At 46.1% G+C, this 15,141-nt stretch overlaps 1 protein-coding gene across 1 annotated transcript in view; it reads left to right on the plus strand.

Annotated features, from left to right (window-relative positions):
* Positions 1 to 15,141, plus strand: part of LOC307230148 (copine-9-like) — a gene marked incomplete at its 5' end in the record, with an annotated part of 130,339 nt that overhangs the window by 101,844 nt on the left and 13,354 nt on the right. Inside the window, 8 exons of the mRNA XM_080000374.1 lie at positions 1,087 to 1,191; positions 3,574 to 3,615; positions 5,575 to 5,650; positions 5,867 to 5,920; positions 6,035 to 6,096; positions 6,251 to 6,297; positions 6,654 to 6,835; positions 13,177 to 13,304. Coding sequence (XP_079856500.1) covers positions 1,087 to 1,191; positions 3,574 to 3,615; positions 5,575 to 5,650; positions 5,867 to 5,920; positions 6,035 to 6,096; positions 6,251 to 6,297; positions 6,654 to 6,835; positions 13,177 to 13,304 — 696 coding nt within the window. The remainder of the gene's footprint in view (positions 1 to 1,086; positions 1,192 to 3,573; positions 3,616 to 5,574; positions 5,651 to 5,866; positions 5,921 to 6,034; positions 6,097 to 6,250; positions 6,298 to 6,653; positions 6,836 to 13,176; positions 13,305 to 15,141) is intronic.

Genomic DNA, 15,141 nt, shown 5'->3' on the forward strand with positions numbered 1-15,141 from the left:
AGAAAGTTATGTCCATTTTTTTATTGGAACTGGGTTTAAAACTAAGTAATTAAGTCACGTACATAAAATATGGAAAATAATAATATTAATAATAATAATAATAATAATAATAATAATAATACAATGATCTCTACAATGATAATGATCTCATTAAGTTTAACGTTAGATCACCTTATTCACTATAAATAAATCACTTGAAAGTAGATTGTGTGTGTTTTGTATTTTTCTCACACTTTCCAAACAATAAATAAAAGGGGTTTTAAACTCTCATTCATGGAACATGCTAAATGTCTAGCTGAGCAAAGTACTCAGTGTATTTTGTGATGCGAAACTAAGACGCAGTTCATCCGACAGCCACTAGAGGATGATCCGCCTGCAATGCAATTATGGATTTGGTGTGAAACAAGCCTCAGAAGGTTCATCCTGGAATCCATGAGGAGTCTTTAGAGCTGTTTTCCATTAGCATCAAGAAGGAGGAATGTATTTCCATGGCAACATGCCATCACTGTTATTTTTTGAGATGCTGTCTTTCTGTCAATCATCCACCCCCTCAGGCGCTCTATAAATCCCTTTGACCAAGGGGCCTCCCTGATTTTTCTGAGATTTTGTAGATATACATTCCCATACTCACTTGTATATGGAGCTGTGATATTTGATGGACAAGGTTGATATAGTGATGGTGGGGTGGTGCCATTGGGAGTTTAATTAGATTTAATTTGAACTTTAAATTCACACTATTGTAGTACTCCTTCAATAGAGATAGATCTTTTTTTTTTTTTTCAATATTCACCTTTAAGTAAAGAAGACAATTTTATATGGTCATAGAGGTTCCTGGAATATTTCTGGCTTGTGTTCTCATGAGGAGACTTATGCAACGATGTAGAAATAATCCATATTCACAAACATAGATATACTGCATTCATCTGTCGGTATTACTGTATTCAACTAATGTGTGTATGCATGTGTGTGTGTGTGTGTGTGTGTGTGTGTGTGTGTGTGTGTGTGTGTGTGTGTGTGTGTGTGTGTGTGTGTATGTGTGTGTGTGTGTGTGTGCGTGTGCGCGTATGCGTGTGCGCGGGCATCCAGGTTCACCATCTGCCATAAGACTGAAGTGATCAAGAACAATCTGAATCCGGTGTGGCAGCCATTCACCATACCTGTGCGGGCCCTCTGCAATGGAGACTACGACAGGTGAGGAGACGACCCAAAGGTCAGAAGTCACAGTCATTCCCCAGGAAGTCTATCCATACTTGGGGAAACTCTAGTCATTGCCAAAGGTCTGCATTGTTGTATGATGATATTTTACCGTAAGTACGTATATCTCTCTTTATGCTCGAAACATAAAAATTAACAAAAAAAAGTGTGAGTGTGGATTACCCATATGTATCAGCAATAAATAATAATAATAAATAATAATAAAAATGTGTGAAAACTAGTGCTTTGATATGTTTTTAATGCAGCGTGATCCAACTCAAAGAGTTCCAAAAAGTCCAAATAGTCAGTACCCGAGTGGCAGACAAAAATCGGCCACAAAAATGAATTATTGAATGTGTCACATAAACAGTCGCTGAACTCATGACAGCACATGCCAAACACGGACAAACTGTAACAGCAAAGAGACTCTGCAAGTTGAAGCGTAACGACAGGGGATAGATGGACACTTAACAGGATAGTGTAAATGCCACAAAATTGCACAGAAGTAAAACCGCACTTCTCTGACCGTATCTCAACGAAAACTACCCCTCTTGAGATTCACAAAGCTGTCATTTCTGGCTGGGCTGCCATTCCGAAAACATTTGTATCTAAGGCCAACGCACAAAGATGCAACCTGTAAGGAACGTGGACGTCTGAGCAATGCAAAAAGTAATATGGTCTGACTAGTTGTTTTTCACCATATTTCCCACATTAGGAAGGGTTAATGTCTGGAAAAAGCCAGAGAATGCCTTCAACCCACAATGTCTGTTGCCAACTGTTAAATAAGATGGGGAATCTGAAATAGTATGAGCAGCTATCTCATGGTAGTCATTGGGTCCAATAATTGCTCTCTATGTTCGTATAATGGCCATAGACTATGAAGCCATTGTATAAGACCAGGTGCTTGCATGTGGTGCAATCACTGTTCCCCCATGATGTTCCTGTATTTCAGGATGATAATGCCATATACACACCACTAAACTCATTCAAGACTGGTTTAAGGAACTCAAGGATGCAGTCAACCATCTGCAATGGCCTCCATCAAACCTTTATGGGAAATTTTAGCGCGGAGAGTGCAAAGGAAATGTACACTCCCTTCAGTCCTCAAAGAACTGAAGGCTTTTCTTACACAGTCCACGACATACAGTTCAAGACTGTATGACAGAATGTTTGCATGAGTGTCGCCTTCTGTGTGTCCACTCTGTGGTGGTCAGAATAATGCCAGCAGTCGGCTGTGCTAACCCTTTCGGGCCAGTGCTGGTGTTATTGGGACCAACACGGAGGAAAACGCATGCACAACAAACACATTTATGGCACTTGCAATATGGGGGGGCAGGGGAGGCAGAGGGGGGCAGTAGTACGGGTTGTCTAGTGATCGGAAGATTGACAGATCGATCCCTGGCTGGTGGCGTGCTGAAGTGTCCTTGAGCAAGACACTTCACCCCCAAACTGCTCCCCGGGCGTTGCTACAAGGGTGGCAGCCCACTGCACCTAGATACGTCAGATAGTAGGATCAGTAAATGCAGAGAACTTCCCAGAGAGGGATTAATAAAAGTACACACAAAAAAATGACCCGAAGTAAGTCCCCTTGTGTCACTTTTTACCTCACAAGATATTGAACAGAGCCGTGAATGTAGCAGGTGCTGTTCACACTGTGTCTGAGGACACGGTGTGAACAGCACCTCTCAGAAGTAGTAGATTTGTGTTTAAACATTGAGACTAACCAAGTTATCTGGAGTGTCAAAAGAACACAGCCGGGTTGGCTCCATAGATTCTCGCACGACACAAGAATGTAACAATGGAGGAACTCAGAGCTGCACTTTTAGATGTGGGATGACGATTGACCAATCAATGGACTGTAGTATCTCTTAGCTTGGTACGAGGCCAGATCAAGAGCTGAACTCAGCACTGCCCGGTACTTCAGCACTGCTTATTTGGCAGTGAAAAAAGCAAAACTGCCTCCTTATACCTTCAACATCCAAATCCAACAGTGCACAGTTGATTACTTGTGGGGTTGAAGACTATTTGGAAAAAATGACCAGCGTCATTTTCAAGATTCAAGATTCAAGAGGTTATTGGTCACATACATATACATACAGTCATACATATATGCAGTGAAATGTCATGACACCCGGTTTGATTGACGGAATACATTTCCTCTCACAACACACTGTGGGACTGCCCTCCCCCCTACTGTTTGCCCTTGCCACCCTCCCGGTTTTTCAACTCCCCATCTCCTCATTGCCGCTCTTCTGTCTTCCTCTCTTCCCAATTACCCCCCCTGCTTTATGTCCTCGCATCAGTGTAAACGTTGCTATTTGAGAGAAGCTCACACTTCTCTTTCTCTCTCTCTCTCTCTCTCTCTCTCTCTATCTTCAGGACGGTAAAGGTGGACGTGTTTGATTGGGACAGAGATGGAAGGTAACTCACCCGACGCCCTCTCTCAATCCCTCCCTCATCCTCTCCCTCCCGCTCTCTCTCTCGCCCCCTCTCCCTCCCTCTCTTTGATCTCCCCCTATTTCCTTTCATTCCTCTTGCGTAGTTCACAGGTAGCTTCAGACAGACGGACAGACAGGCAGAGAGAGGCTCTCCTTTCAAATGTCACCCCTGGTTCTCTCTGAGTGTAAGAGGGGGGCAGGGGGATCCTACAACTTTTATTTCTCAGCCATTATTAAAAGACAAGCGATAAAAAGGGGAGCAGGTGTGTGTTTTGGGGGTGGGGGGGTGGACTATAGGATGATTCATCGACATGTCAGCGAGAGAAAAGGTTACGCTGCAAATAGCAGAAGCGGTACGGGTTTTATGAGTGTTGACTGGTTATATTTCTAGAAGGCTCTGCAATTCGACCGCTCCCTGCCTCCCCCATTATTGACAATCCTGTCTCCGTTCTTCTTCTTCTTTTTTCTTATTTCGGCTGTCAGACTATGTATGTCTTGCTCTCCGTTGATCGATCTCTCTTTTGGTTGAAGCCTCTGCTGTCGCCTCCTATTTTTTGTCTTACCCCTTTTCCATAGTTGGATAGTAATGAAAAGGGGAAGGAATTTCTTCAGTGTCTTGACAGGATTTGCTGGTGAATCCCCAAATAGTAAAACCAACAGCAAATGCGTTTATTACATTAAGCTCTCATTTAACATAAAACAGTGCATGTTCTTTCTTGTAAAACTATTTCTGATAGAAAAGTGCAAATTCTCATTTCCCAGGACATCTGAAAGTGATGCGTGTACTTATTTTCTGGAGTTTTCCATTTCTCTTGACGTCGGGGCGGCTCCCTCGAGGTGACATCGAGCGGCACGCCAGCTTGAGTGTTGGCTGCCTGACAACCAACTAGCCAATCACAAGGCATCTGTGAGATACCAGCGAGAACATCATTGGCTATTTGTACTGTAACTCGGGCCTCAAAAGGCTCTCTAAGGACGTTGCTCTCAGAGTGCTGCGGCCACATCGAGGTGATCAAAGGTACAGCCCTTACCCCATATATAAAATAGAACACCAGTCTGGTGTGTTGACTTTGAAAGCAAAGTGTTTTTTCTTCTACTGATCAAATCATCGTTGTGCAGCAGCCTTTCATGAAGAAATGGAGAAAAATCACAATAATCTGTCCTTCAACTGAAAAAATATGGGAGGATTTTGACCCCAGGGGAGCACAGGGTTAAGGCAATGGAAATCATGATTCTCCTGAGAGGGTTGGCATATGCGCCTCTTTCTCATCCCTTCATTCTCTCCTGTCCTCTCTCTTTCTCCACCCGTTGGGCAATTAACCAACTTTGCGCCCCGTGAGGATTCCTCTTTAAATATCATTGTTGCATTCAGGGCCATAGCATGGTCCTGAACAGCTTCAGTTTTATATATTAGATGCAGAGATGATGTGCAGGGCATCCAGGGAATTGGTATTTACAAGTCTTATAACATCGATGGGTTTTTTTCTTGGTTGGATGTCATAACTACTGGTTTGGATCAGTGCAAATATATTCTGTTTAGAGAAGTGCTTTAAGGGGAAGAAGATTCAGAGCTACCTGTCATGACCATATTGAAACAATGTTTAAAAAATTCATTATAAAAAATATATATATTTTAGAGCCGGAAATGGGCTGTGGACCTATTTTCCCAGAAGGCAGACGCCTTCTGGCAAGTTTAGTTTTTAATAAACCTGCTGCTCAGAGTGAGACTCAGAATGTGCTGGAGAAGAATGTGGTTCTACGCTGAATAAAGCAGAGAACCCTCCAATTTCATCACTGCTGACCCCGCAGAGCGGACAGGCATTGAACCAAAACCCACATTGAGGGCACGTTGCTAGGAAGTCCAGGTGTCCTTTTCATTTAATTTCTTTGCATCCCTCTCTCCAATTGTCTTTTTCTTTCTGTTCTACCTTTTCTCTTTCAGTCACGACTTTATCGGAGAGTTCACCACCAGTTACAGAGAGCTCTCCAGAGGCCAAAGCCAGTTTAACGTTTATGAGGTAACAATAAAAATCTATGCAATGCAAATGCAAAAAATCCTAAAATATTTTGCAACCCACCAACATTTATGTCAAATTAATATTTACTAAATAGTATTAACATAAAAGTGATTTTTACTATCCTGAATTTTATCCCTCAACTACAAACAATATAACGTTTATACTAACTGACCTTACATTTTTAATTTCCTGCTCCACACCCCTCTCATCCCCCAGGTTTTGAATCCTAAAAAGAAAGGCAAGAAGAAGAAATACGTCAACTCTGGGACAGTACGGGAGCATGTGCGCCTCAATAATTTCCTGGTTCCTCTTTTTTCACCCTTTTTGTTTCCTGTAACTGCTTTCTCTTCTCTCTCTCTTTCTCTCTCTGCGTGTTCCTTGAAGGTGACCTTGCTGTCTTTCAAAGTGGAGTCAGAATACACCTTTGTGGACTTCATCCGAGGAGGGTGAGTCTCGGTACAATATCACAGTAGTGCACAAATTCTTACCTTTGCGCACCAAGATAATAAGTCTATTCGTAGACATTGAAAAGAGAAAAGGTCCCAATATATATATTTTATTGCCTTTGAATGATGCTCACCAAAGTCTTTCTCTCCACAGGACGCAACTCAATTTCACCGTGGCCATCGACTTCACAGCGTCTAACGGTAGGAGGGGTGGATAGGAAGGAACAATTTGTCTTGGACAATTTGGCAATCAAATTCTTTAAGAATCCTGCAGGGCAAAACACAGATATTATATAACATAGAAGGACCCATCATCTGCATATACTACATTTACTGGGTGAATCCTTTTAGCAATGTGCCACCGTATTTCAATGGAAATAATCAGATTTAGAAGCAGAACAATGTTGTCAGCAATGTCATGGTCATGGTCATGTCAGCAATAGTTACACCAACATGTTCCTAAATGCTTAGACTACCCTTCTTAACCTGAAATGTGTGTGTGTGTGTGTGTGTGTGCGTGCATGGGTGCGTGCGTGTGTGTGTGTCCTTTTCTCCAGGTAACCCGTCGCAGCCCACCTCGCTGCACTACATGAATCCCTACCAGATGAACGCCTACGCCATGGCCTTGAAGGCTGTGGGGGAAATTATCCAGGACTATGACAGCGACAAGCTCTTCCCTGCCTACGGCTTCGGTGCCAAGCTGCCCCCGGACGGGAAGATCTCCCACGCGTTCCCACTGGTGAGCTTAAAACTAAATAGGCTGACAGAAAACGGAGAGAGATGTGTATGTACTGGAGTGTGTGTGTGTGTGTGTGTGTGTGTGTGTGTGTGTGTGTGTGTGTGTGTGTGTGTGTGTGTGTGAGAGAGAGAGTAGTCTCCTAACTTCCTGTGTTTTTATGACTGACCATGGAATGTTTTCTCTAAGGAACCAGTGGTTGTTTCCACAAATGAGGTGTAGCTTGCGGAACTAGGCCTAATAGGCGGGCCTATCTAAGCCCCGCCCCCTGCCCGACCACTTTCATACCCATACGCCCACCCACCCAAGATACACCGATATAAAAATATGTGATTAATCTAAAACCAAAGTTCAGGTAACTTGCTAGATTTATCCAAACTTTTTTCTTTTTGGTTTTGAGTAGACATCTTTAGTAGGAAGGATCATGGCCTTGGTAAAAAAAAATAAAAACATGTCGAAAGAGCTTAAAATGGTAGCCAGTTTTTGGGGGTTTTTTGGGGTTTTTTTTTCAGGGGGAACATTTATGATGTGTTCGATTGGCCACAGAAAATGCAAAAAACAGCCTTGAAAAAAATGTAACAAAGCCCCCTTTTTATAAAGATTTTATATACATTGTCACATTAAGCATACAGTGACCATTTTGGACAACCTCACATCATATAAGGCCTTGCCAACCTTTGGTGCCCCGCAGGTTGGGAAGCACTTGTGTAGAGCACAAACCTGAGGAGGTTCCAAACTGACCAAGACTAAAAGTTCCAATTTCCACTTTATCTTCTCCCAAAAGCCACGCTGCTGAAACCAAATCAACAATTTGTTTACGGCTTAAGTTTTATTTCTGGCTGACTAATGAGGGTTTTTGTCACTAAATCCCTGCCAGCAAGTGAGATGCATCCATCTGTCGGATGCAGGGCCTCGTTGGCCCGCTGAAATAGAGCCCACATCTATTTTGGACTTTCTTCGAAGCTGACTTTTGGCTACAACCCCTCCTTAGGTAAAAACCTGCACTGTGTTAACGCACTGTGCAGAGAAGAATTGCTCAGCATTAAACATTCGCCTTTACTCCGCCGAAAGCTAGTCAGACAAAGGGAATTCAAGAACTTACAGTATTTTTACACTAAATCTATACGAGACATATGTATTTGTGCTTTTTGGTCCTCTTCTTCAAATACAAGGAGATGCAATAGCCTTACATAATAATTGACTATACTTTTGAAGGTGCCCAAGGGACTGTATTGACAAAATGTGTTGGAAAAGAACAAAAGCTTTTCCCTCAACTCTGGTCTGATGTTTAATCCGGTAGTCTTCGACCAAGACCAGGCCCACCCCTGTGGCCCATTTCTACTTCTGTGACACCTGCGAGAGGAGAATCGACATATAACTCAGGGGCACCTGTTTCTGCGGTGAATGGTGGTTAAAAAAAGCGCGGTGGGGTTGCGTAATCCCACAAGCCGTGTGACCGGTGGAGTGTCCTTACGAAGCTTTTGAACGAGACTGAGAAGGAGTGGAGGGTGGCAGGAGGAAGACAACAAAACAAATAGTGAATCTCAAGACAATAATGAGGGAGACGAGAAAAAAAAAAAAACATCTGTTTGAAATGGCTTGAGCTGAAGACACCAAAGCCAGAGTCCAGACAGCCAAACAGCAGGACAGAAGTACAACCTTTGTGATGATGAAGTGCTTCGCCAAAAGGAGCTGGGAATAAAGAGAAGGTGTTGTTGACGGGAGCAGCTGTTCGACAAACATAAAAAGATGTTTCGTTTACCACAAGGTAAGAGCCCCTGGCAAGGCTGTGGCAAGCGAAGAGGAGGGGAGCCCTGGGGGAGGAAGAACTAGTCACAGTCAAGTCTTTCAGTTAAAGCGCTTTCGGTAAACACCGCCACGACGGGCCTCTGGTCTCGCAGGGCGGACCGTGGACATCACTTAGCTGAGCCTCCATAACCTGAAACTGTCATCTCCAATTCGTGTTTTCCTTCTTCACACCAAAAGGGGAAAAAACTCCTTGTCCTTCTCCACTTGCTTCCATCACCGAGACCAAAAAAATACAGAACGGAAAAAAAGCCCTGCGGTTGACGGGACCGCCGAGATCTATCGCCCCGTATAAAGATTGTTCCTTTCCTTACAGACAGCCGCTCAATCAGCTCTCCTAATTAATACTCACCTCAGCGTGACAAAGCCTTGAGCTCCGTCATGCAAAGGCAACTCTAATTAGAAAGTCTATTGTTAAAAGGGCGGCTTGGAAAACTGAAAGAAAAGTCAAGTTCATTGGCCACCGTGTCTCTTTGTAAGATACTTTTGTTGAGGGATTATTGTGGCAGTTTCTCCTACCACGCACCACCCAAGTGGCGTGTTCAGGGACCTCCGGCACAGAGACACAGACGGGGGTTGTAAACACAAGTTTATTGTAGAATATGGGCCAGCTGGAATTAGCCAGGAGCAGTTGGACATGTGTCATGACACAGGCTCCTATCCTGAGTGTATGTGGGGATGGGATCGTTAGACCAACCAACGAGCAATAGCTATACAGCCTCTCTGATCCCAATTACCTAGATCCAGGTCAGGTGTGGCTGCTAAAACCACACCACAAATATATTGTGCGGGGCTAATGAAAGAAAGCGTTGTGCGGGGAGATACTGATTCCCTTGAAAAATTCCCTTGAGACTTGACAATTGAATAACAAAGTCCAATTAACGGCAAAATGAGGAATTCATGATCATTGTCTGCTCCCTGCCCTGAGATAGCAGAGGTCAAGGTTTTGAATGGGACAGCGAATTTGAAATTAATTCATAGCCTTCGTATTCTCCTGAAACCTCTGCTGTTCACTTGACCTTGCTGTGTGGAAGGTAGCCATTGTCCTTCTGATAAGCTTCACGCTCATGTTGATAGATAAATCTTTGCTATCAGGAACAGACTGAGAGCGTCGTTAACGAAAAATCTCTTTGCAAAATTTGAGAGAAAAAACAATACAGTATACACTTAAAAGCAGCATATCCATCTCTCTCAGACAGACTGCTCAAAAACCTCCTTTTATAAGCAACAGAGCCGGACATTGTTTTACGTTTTGTGATGAAGCTATAGAAATATCACACATTTAATACATGATCCTATACTTATATGTGGCTATTGTGGGGGTTTCTTCCCTCAGTTAAGGGTTCAGGGAGGGAGACGAAGTCTTTCTGGCCGTGGTGCGCCAACATGGCTTGAGTTTTATTGTCCATTTCAGTCTGGCACGCAGGCCACAATTATATATATACTGAATATATCTGAGGATCTATTCCACAATGGTTTTTAATAGTCCTCTCGGGCGCAGGAGGATAGCGTTCCGCTCTTGGGCTTCTCACCAGCCCGTGCGGGATATGTAATCCCTCCAGCGCGTTCTGGGTCTACCCCGTGGTCTCCTACCAGTTGGATGTGCCCGGAAAACCTCCAAGGGAAGGTGCCCAGGAGGCATCCTGATCAGATGCCCAAACCATCTCAATTGGCTTCTTTCGACGCGAAGGAGCAGCGGCTCTACTCCGAGCTATCTCTGGATGTCCAAGCTCCTCACCCTATCTCTAAGGCTGAGCTCAGCCACCCTATGGAGGAAACTAATTTCAGCCGCTTGTATTCGTGATCTCGTTCTTTCGGTCACTACCCAAAGCTCATGACCATAGGTGAGGGTTGGGACGTACAGTAGATGGACTGGTAAATTGAGAGCTTTGCCTTCCGGCTCAGCTCCCTCTTCACCACAAGAATTCTAGCAGAGAATCATGGCAGACTTGGAGGTGCTGACTCTCATCCCGACCGCTTCACACTTGGCTGAAAACCACCCCAGTGCATGCTGGAGGTCACGCCTGATGAAGCCAACAAAACCACATCATCTGCAAAAAGCAGAGATGCAATTCTGAGGTTTCCAAACCAGACACTCTCCTCACCTCGGCTGCGTCCTGAGATCCTGTCCATGAATATCACAAACAGAATTGGGGACAAGGGGCAACCTTGGCGGAGTCCAACACCCACTGCGAACATGTTTGACTTTGTGCCGAGAATATAAACACAGCTCTCACTTTGGTTGTACAAGGCCCGGATGGCTCGTACCAATGGCCCCGGTACCCCATACTCCCACAGTACCCCCCACAGGATCCCCCGAGGGACATGGTTGAAAGCCTTCACCAGGTCCACAAAACACATGTAGACTGGATGGGCAAACTCCCACGACCCCCACTAGCAACCCTGCAAGGGTAAAGAGCTGGTCCACTGTTCCACATCCAGGACGGAATCCGTATTGCTCCTCCTGAATCGGAGGTTCGCCTTCAGCATCTCAGGGCAAATCTCATCCCCCACTGGCTTCTTGTCACCGAGGAGCTTTTTGACTGCCTCAGAGACCTCTGGCAGGCATATGGACAAGACTTCCCCTGAGTCTTCAGACTCTGCCTCTTCCCCTGTATTGGTCGGGTTCAGGAGTTCCTCAAACTGCTCTTTCCGCCGCCTGACAATATCCCCAGTCCGGGTCAGCAGTTCTCCTGCCCGGCTGAACACAGCCTGAGCCAAGCCCTGCTTTCCCTTTCTGAGTCGCTGAACAGTTTGCCAGAACTTCCTTGAGGCCAACCGAAAGTCCTTCTCCATAGCCTCCCCGAACTCCTCCCACACCCGGGTTTTTGCTTCAGTGACCACCGAAGCCGCAGCCCTTCTAGCCTGCCGGTACCTGTCTGCTGCCTCGGGAGACCCCTGGGCCAGCCAAGCCCGAAAGGCCTCCTTCTTTAGCTTGACGGCTTCCTTCACCGCTCGTGTCCACCAACGTGTTCTTGAGTTACCGCCACGATAGGCACCGACTTCCTTCCGACCACAGCTCCTAACAGCTTCCTCTGCAATGGAGGTTTTGAACAAGACCCACTCAAATTCCATGTCCCCAACCTCCCCTGGGATGCGCGAAAAATTCTTCCGGAGGTGGGAGTTGAAGACCTCGCGAACATGACATCCACCAGGTGTTCCCAGTTCACCCTCACTACACGTTTGGGTTTTCCAGGTCTGTCTGGCAGCCTCCCCCGCCATCTGATCCAACTCACCACCAGGTGGTGATCAGTTGACAGCTCTGCTCCTCTCTTAACCCGAGTGTCCAAGACAAACGGCCACAGATCCGATGACATGACCACAAAGTCGATCATCGATCTTCGTCCTAAGGTGTCTGGTACCACGTACACTTATGAGCCACCCTATGGTCGAACATGGTGTTCCTTATGGCCAATCCATGACTAGCACAGAAGTCCAATAACAGAGCACCACTTGGCTTCAGATCAGGCAGGCCGTTCCTCCCAATCACCCCCTTCCAGGTTTCTCAATCGTTGCCCACGTGAGCATTGAGGTCTCCCAGTAGAACTATTGAGTCCCTAGGCGGAGCCCCTTCCAGGACGCCACCCAGAGACTCCAAGAAGGCCGCATACTCTGAACTGTTGTTCGGTGCATAAGCACACCCAACAGCTTTCCCCTTAGCAACTTGTAGTTGCATAGAGGCGACCCATTCGTTCACTGGGGAGAACTCCAACACAGCGGCACTCAGCCGGGGGCTTGTGAGGATCCCCACTCCGCCCAGTGCCTCTCACCCTGAGCAACTCGGAAAAGGAGAGAGTCCAGCCCCTCTCCAGGAGTTTGGTTCCAGAGCCAGTGCTGTGCGTCGAGGTGAGCCCAAATATATCTAGTTGGTACCGTTCCACCTCCCGCACCAGCTCCAGCTCCTTCCCCGCCAGAGAGGTGATATTCCACGTCCCTAGAACTAGTCTACGATGGCGAGGATCAGCAGGCCCAGGCCCCCGCCCTTGACATTGCACCCGACCCCAACGCCACTGCAGGGGGTGGGCCCACAGGGTGGCGGCTCCATGGCCTTTCTTCAGGCTGTGCACGGCCACGAGACGCTCGCCGGCGAGCTCCCCTCCCTCTGGCTCCAGGAGGGGGCCCAGGTTTCCCTATTCCGGGCGAGGTACCATATTGCCTTTGTTGTTGTTTCATCAGGGCCCTTTGAATCGCTCTTTGTCTGGTCCCTCCACTGGGACCACTCTGCCTTGGGAGACCCTACCAAGGGCTAATCCCCCCGACAACACGGCTCCCAGGGTCACAGGGACACACAAACCCCTCCACCGCGGTAAGGTGCCGATTCTTTGGGGGGGGAAATGGGGGTGTGGTTAGTAAATGACCATCATGCATTAGCAACACCATAACAAACAGTGAAGCCAATTCTCACCAACACTACTTGCTAAGTTAGCAGCAACAGTGGAGAGTTATGTCAGCACCATTCATAAGGCGTCACTACACCTCATCTCGGAAGTAAAGTCAATTCAAATGCAACTAAAAAGGGCATGTTTTTTTGTCTGTAGAACTCCAAAGCGGAAGACCCGAACTGCGTGGCCATCGAAGGGGTGTTGGAGGCCTATTTCCAGAGCCTGCGCACCGTTCAGTTGTACGGCCCGACCAACTTCGCACCTGTCATCAACCAGGTGGCCCGGTGAGATGCAGCACCGACTCACGCACACACAGTCCAAAAACACTCCAAACACAATTAGGCATACATACATGCCACGTGCAGTGCAGTATACATATGCATGTTCTCTGAAAAAAAGATGCACCTACGGGCACCGACACAAGGTAACGTGCACATTTACATACATTGTCATGCATTAGGTCTCTCCTGCATAATCCTGTATATTTTGCATTTGTTTCAAATGTCACTTGTTCTGTGTCATTGCTGTCATCTATAGTATGGATCTATCTATCTATCTATCTATCTATCTATCTATCTATCTATCTATCTATCTATCTGTCTATCTGTCTGTCTGTCTGTCTGTCTGTCTGTCTGTCTGTCTGTCTGTCTGTGTGTGTGTTTGTCTGTCTCAGGTCTCAGGCCTATCAGTAACTTTGATGTTCCCTCTCTTGCATTCAGTGTCTTTCCCTTAGTAACAGATGGGATCCACCCTGGTGTACATGCAGACCTAGATCTGTTTCTCTGCCTCACTTCCCTTTAAGCGCAAAATTGAAAATATTTGGCTTCCTAGCAGAGGCTAGCCGGCTTAAACAGCTGATACATTCTGACGGGCCCTCCCTCACACCACGCGGGGAGCAGCTCAACAGAACCACTTTTGAGCCCAGCCCCAAACTGCTGTGATCTCATTGTCTTGGGTTTGGGGATCTCACAAGCTCCTGTCTTCTGTATAGAGTCACCGGTCCACACTTCTTGTTTTTCTTCTCATTTTTTTCTTCAAAACTCAAGGTATATTATTTCTTTATTTGCTCCTCTCCTCTTGTTTGTGTGTGTGTGTGTGTGTGTGTGTGTGTGTGTGTGTGTGTGTGTGTGTGTGTGCGTGTGTGTGTATGTGTGTGTGTGTGTGTCCTTTTTTTTTTGTTTCCGTCCTCCGCTGCACACACTCCTCCACTACCCACATCCTTCCCCTTTGTGCCTTCTGCACTCATTCTGGCACACCTTCCCTCACTTCTCTTCCTCCTCCTCCTCCTCTTCTTCCTCCCACTCCGCATTTAGCGGATCTCTGTTGGATTCCTAAAGGCTGTGTGTGTGTGTGTGTGTGTGTGTGTGTGTGTGTGTGTGTGTGTGTGTGTGTGTGTGTGTGTGTGTGTGTGTGTGTGTGTGTGTGTGTGTGTGTGTGTGTGTGTGTGTGTGTGTGTGTGTGTGTGTGTGTGTGTTGTTAAGGTTCCACTAGTTGCACCATGTTGCCTGTTACCTACAGAATCAGAGTTCCAACTGTCTGTTCCAAGTGGGAGCTCAGGAAAACGGAATATGCCTGTTTCTCCGTTTCTGGCTCTGTTTCCTAACGAGTGCACATTTACCACTATGAAGGTTTGCTTTGTTTTTTTTCCGCCTAAGCCCCACTTAGTGTGAGAGAGATAGAGAGGAAGGAAGGAAGAGAGAGAGAGAGAGAGAGCGAGAGAGAGAGAGAGAGAGAGAGAGGGCTTCAGGTGTTACATTCCATCTGTCCCAATCAAACACCACATCCAGATTCACTGTCCTGCAGAGAAAGAGAGAGAGAGAGAGAGAGAGAGATGGAGGTGTAAGCTTCTCTCAAAATGTCTGCGTAATAGAGAAGGACAGACAGAAAGACAGAATTTTGTATTATCGTTTTTAGACAGTGCGGCAATGTTGCAATTTGGCCCTCAGTATTAGAGATAGAGTAAACAATAAAGACACAGAGAGAGACAAGAAAGACAGGCAGGTAGAAAAATAGAGGGAGTGAGACTGACAGACGGACGGACAGGCAGACATACGTACTGTCAGACAGACAGAGAGAGGTTTGCCATTTACCATGCTCCCAGCCTTGGGCCAGACTGAGAGT

The sequence above is a fragment of the Zeus faber genome, assembly GCF_960531495.2.
Source record: "Zeus faber genome assembly, chromosome: 5".
NCBI classification, from domain to species: Eukaryota; Metazoa; Chordata; class Actinopteri; order Zeiformes; family Zeidae; genus Zeus; species Zeus faber.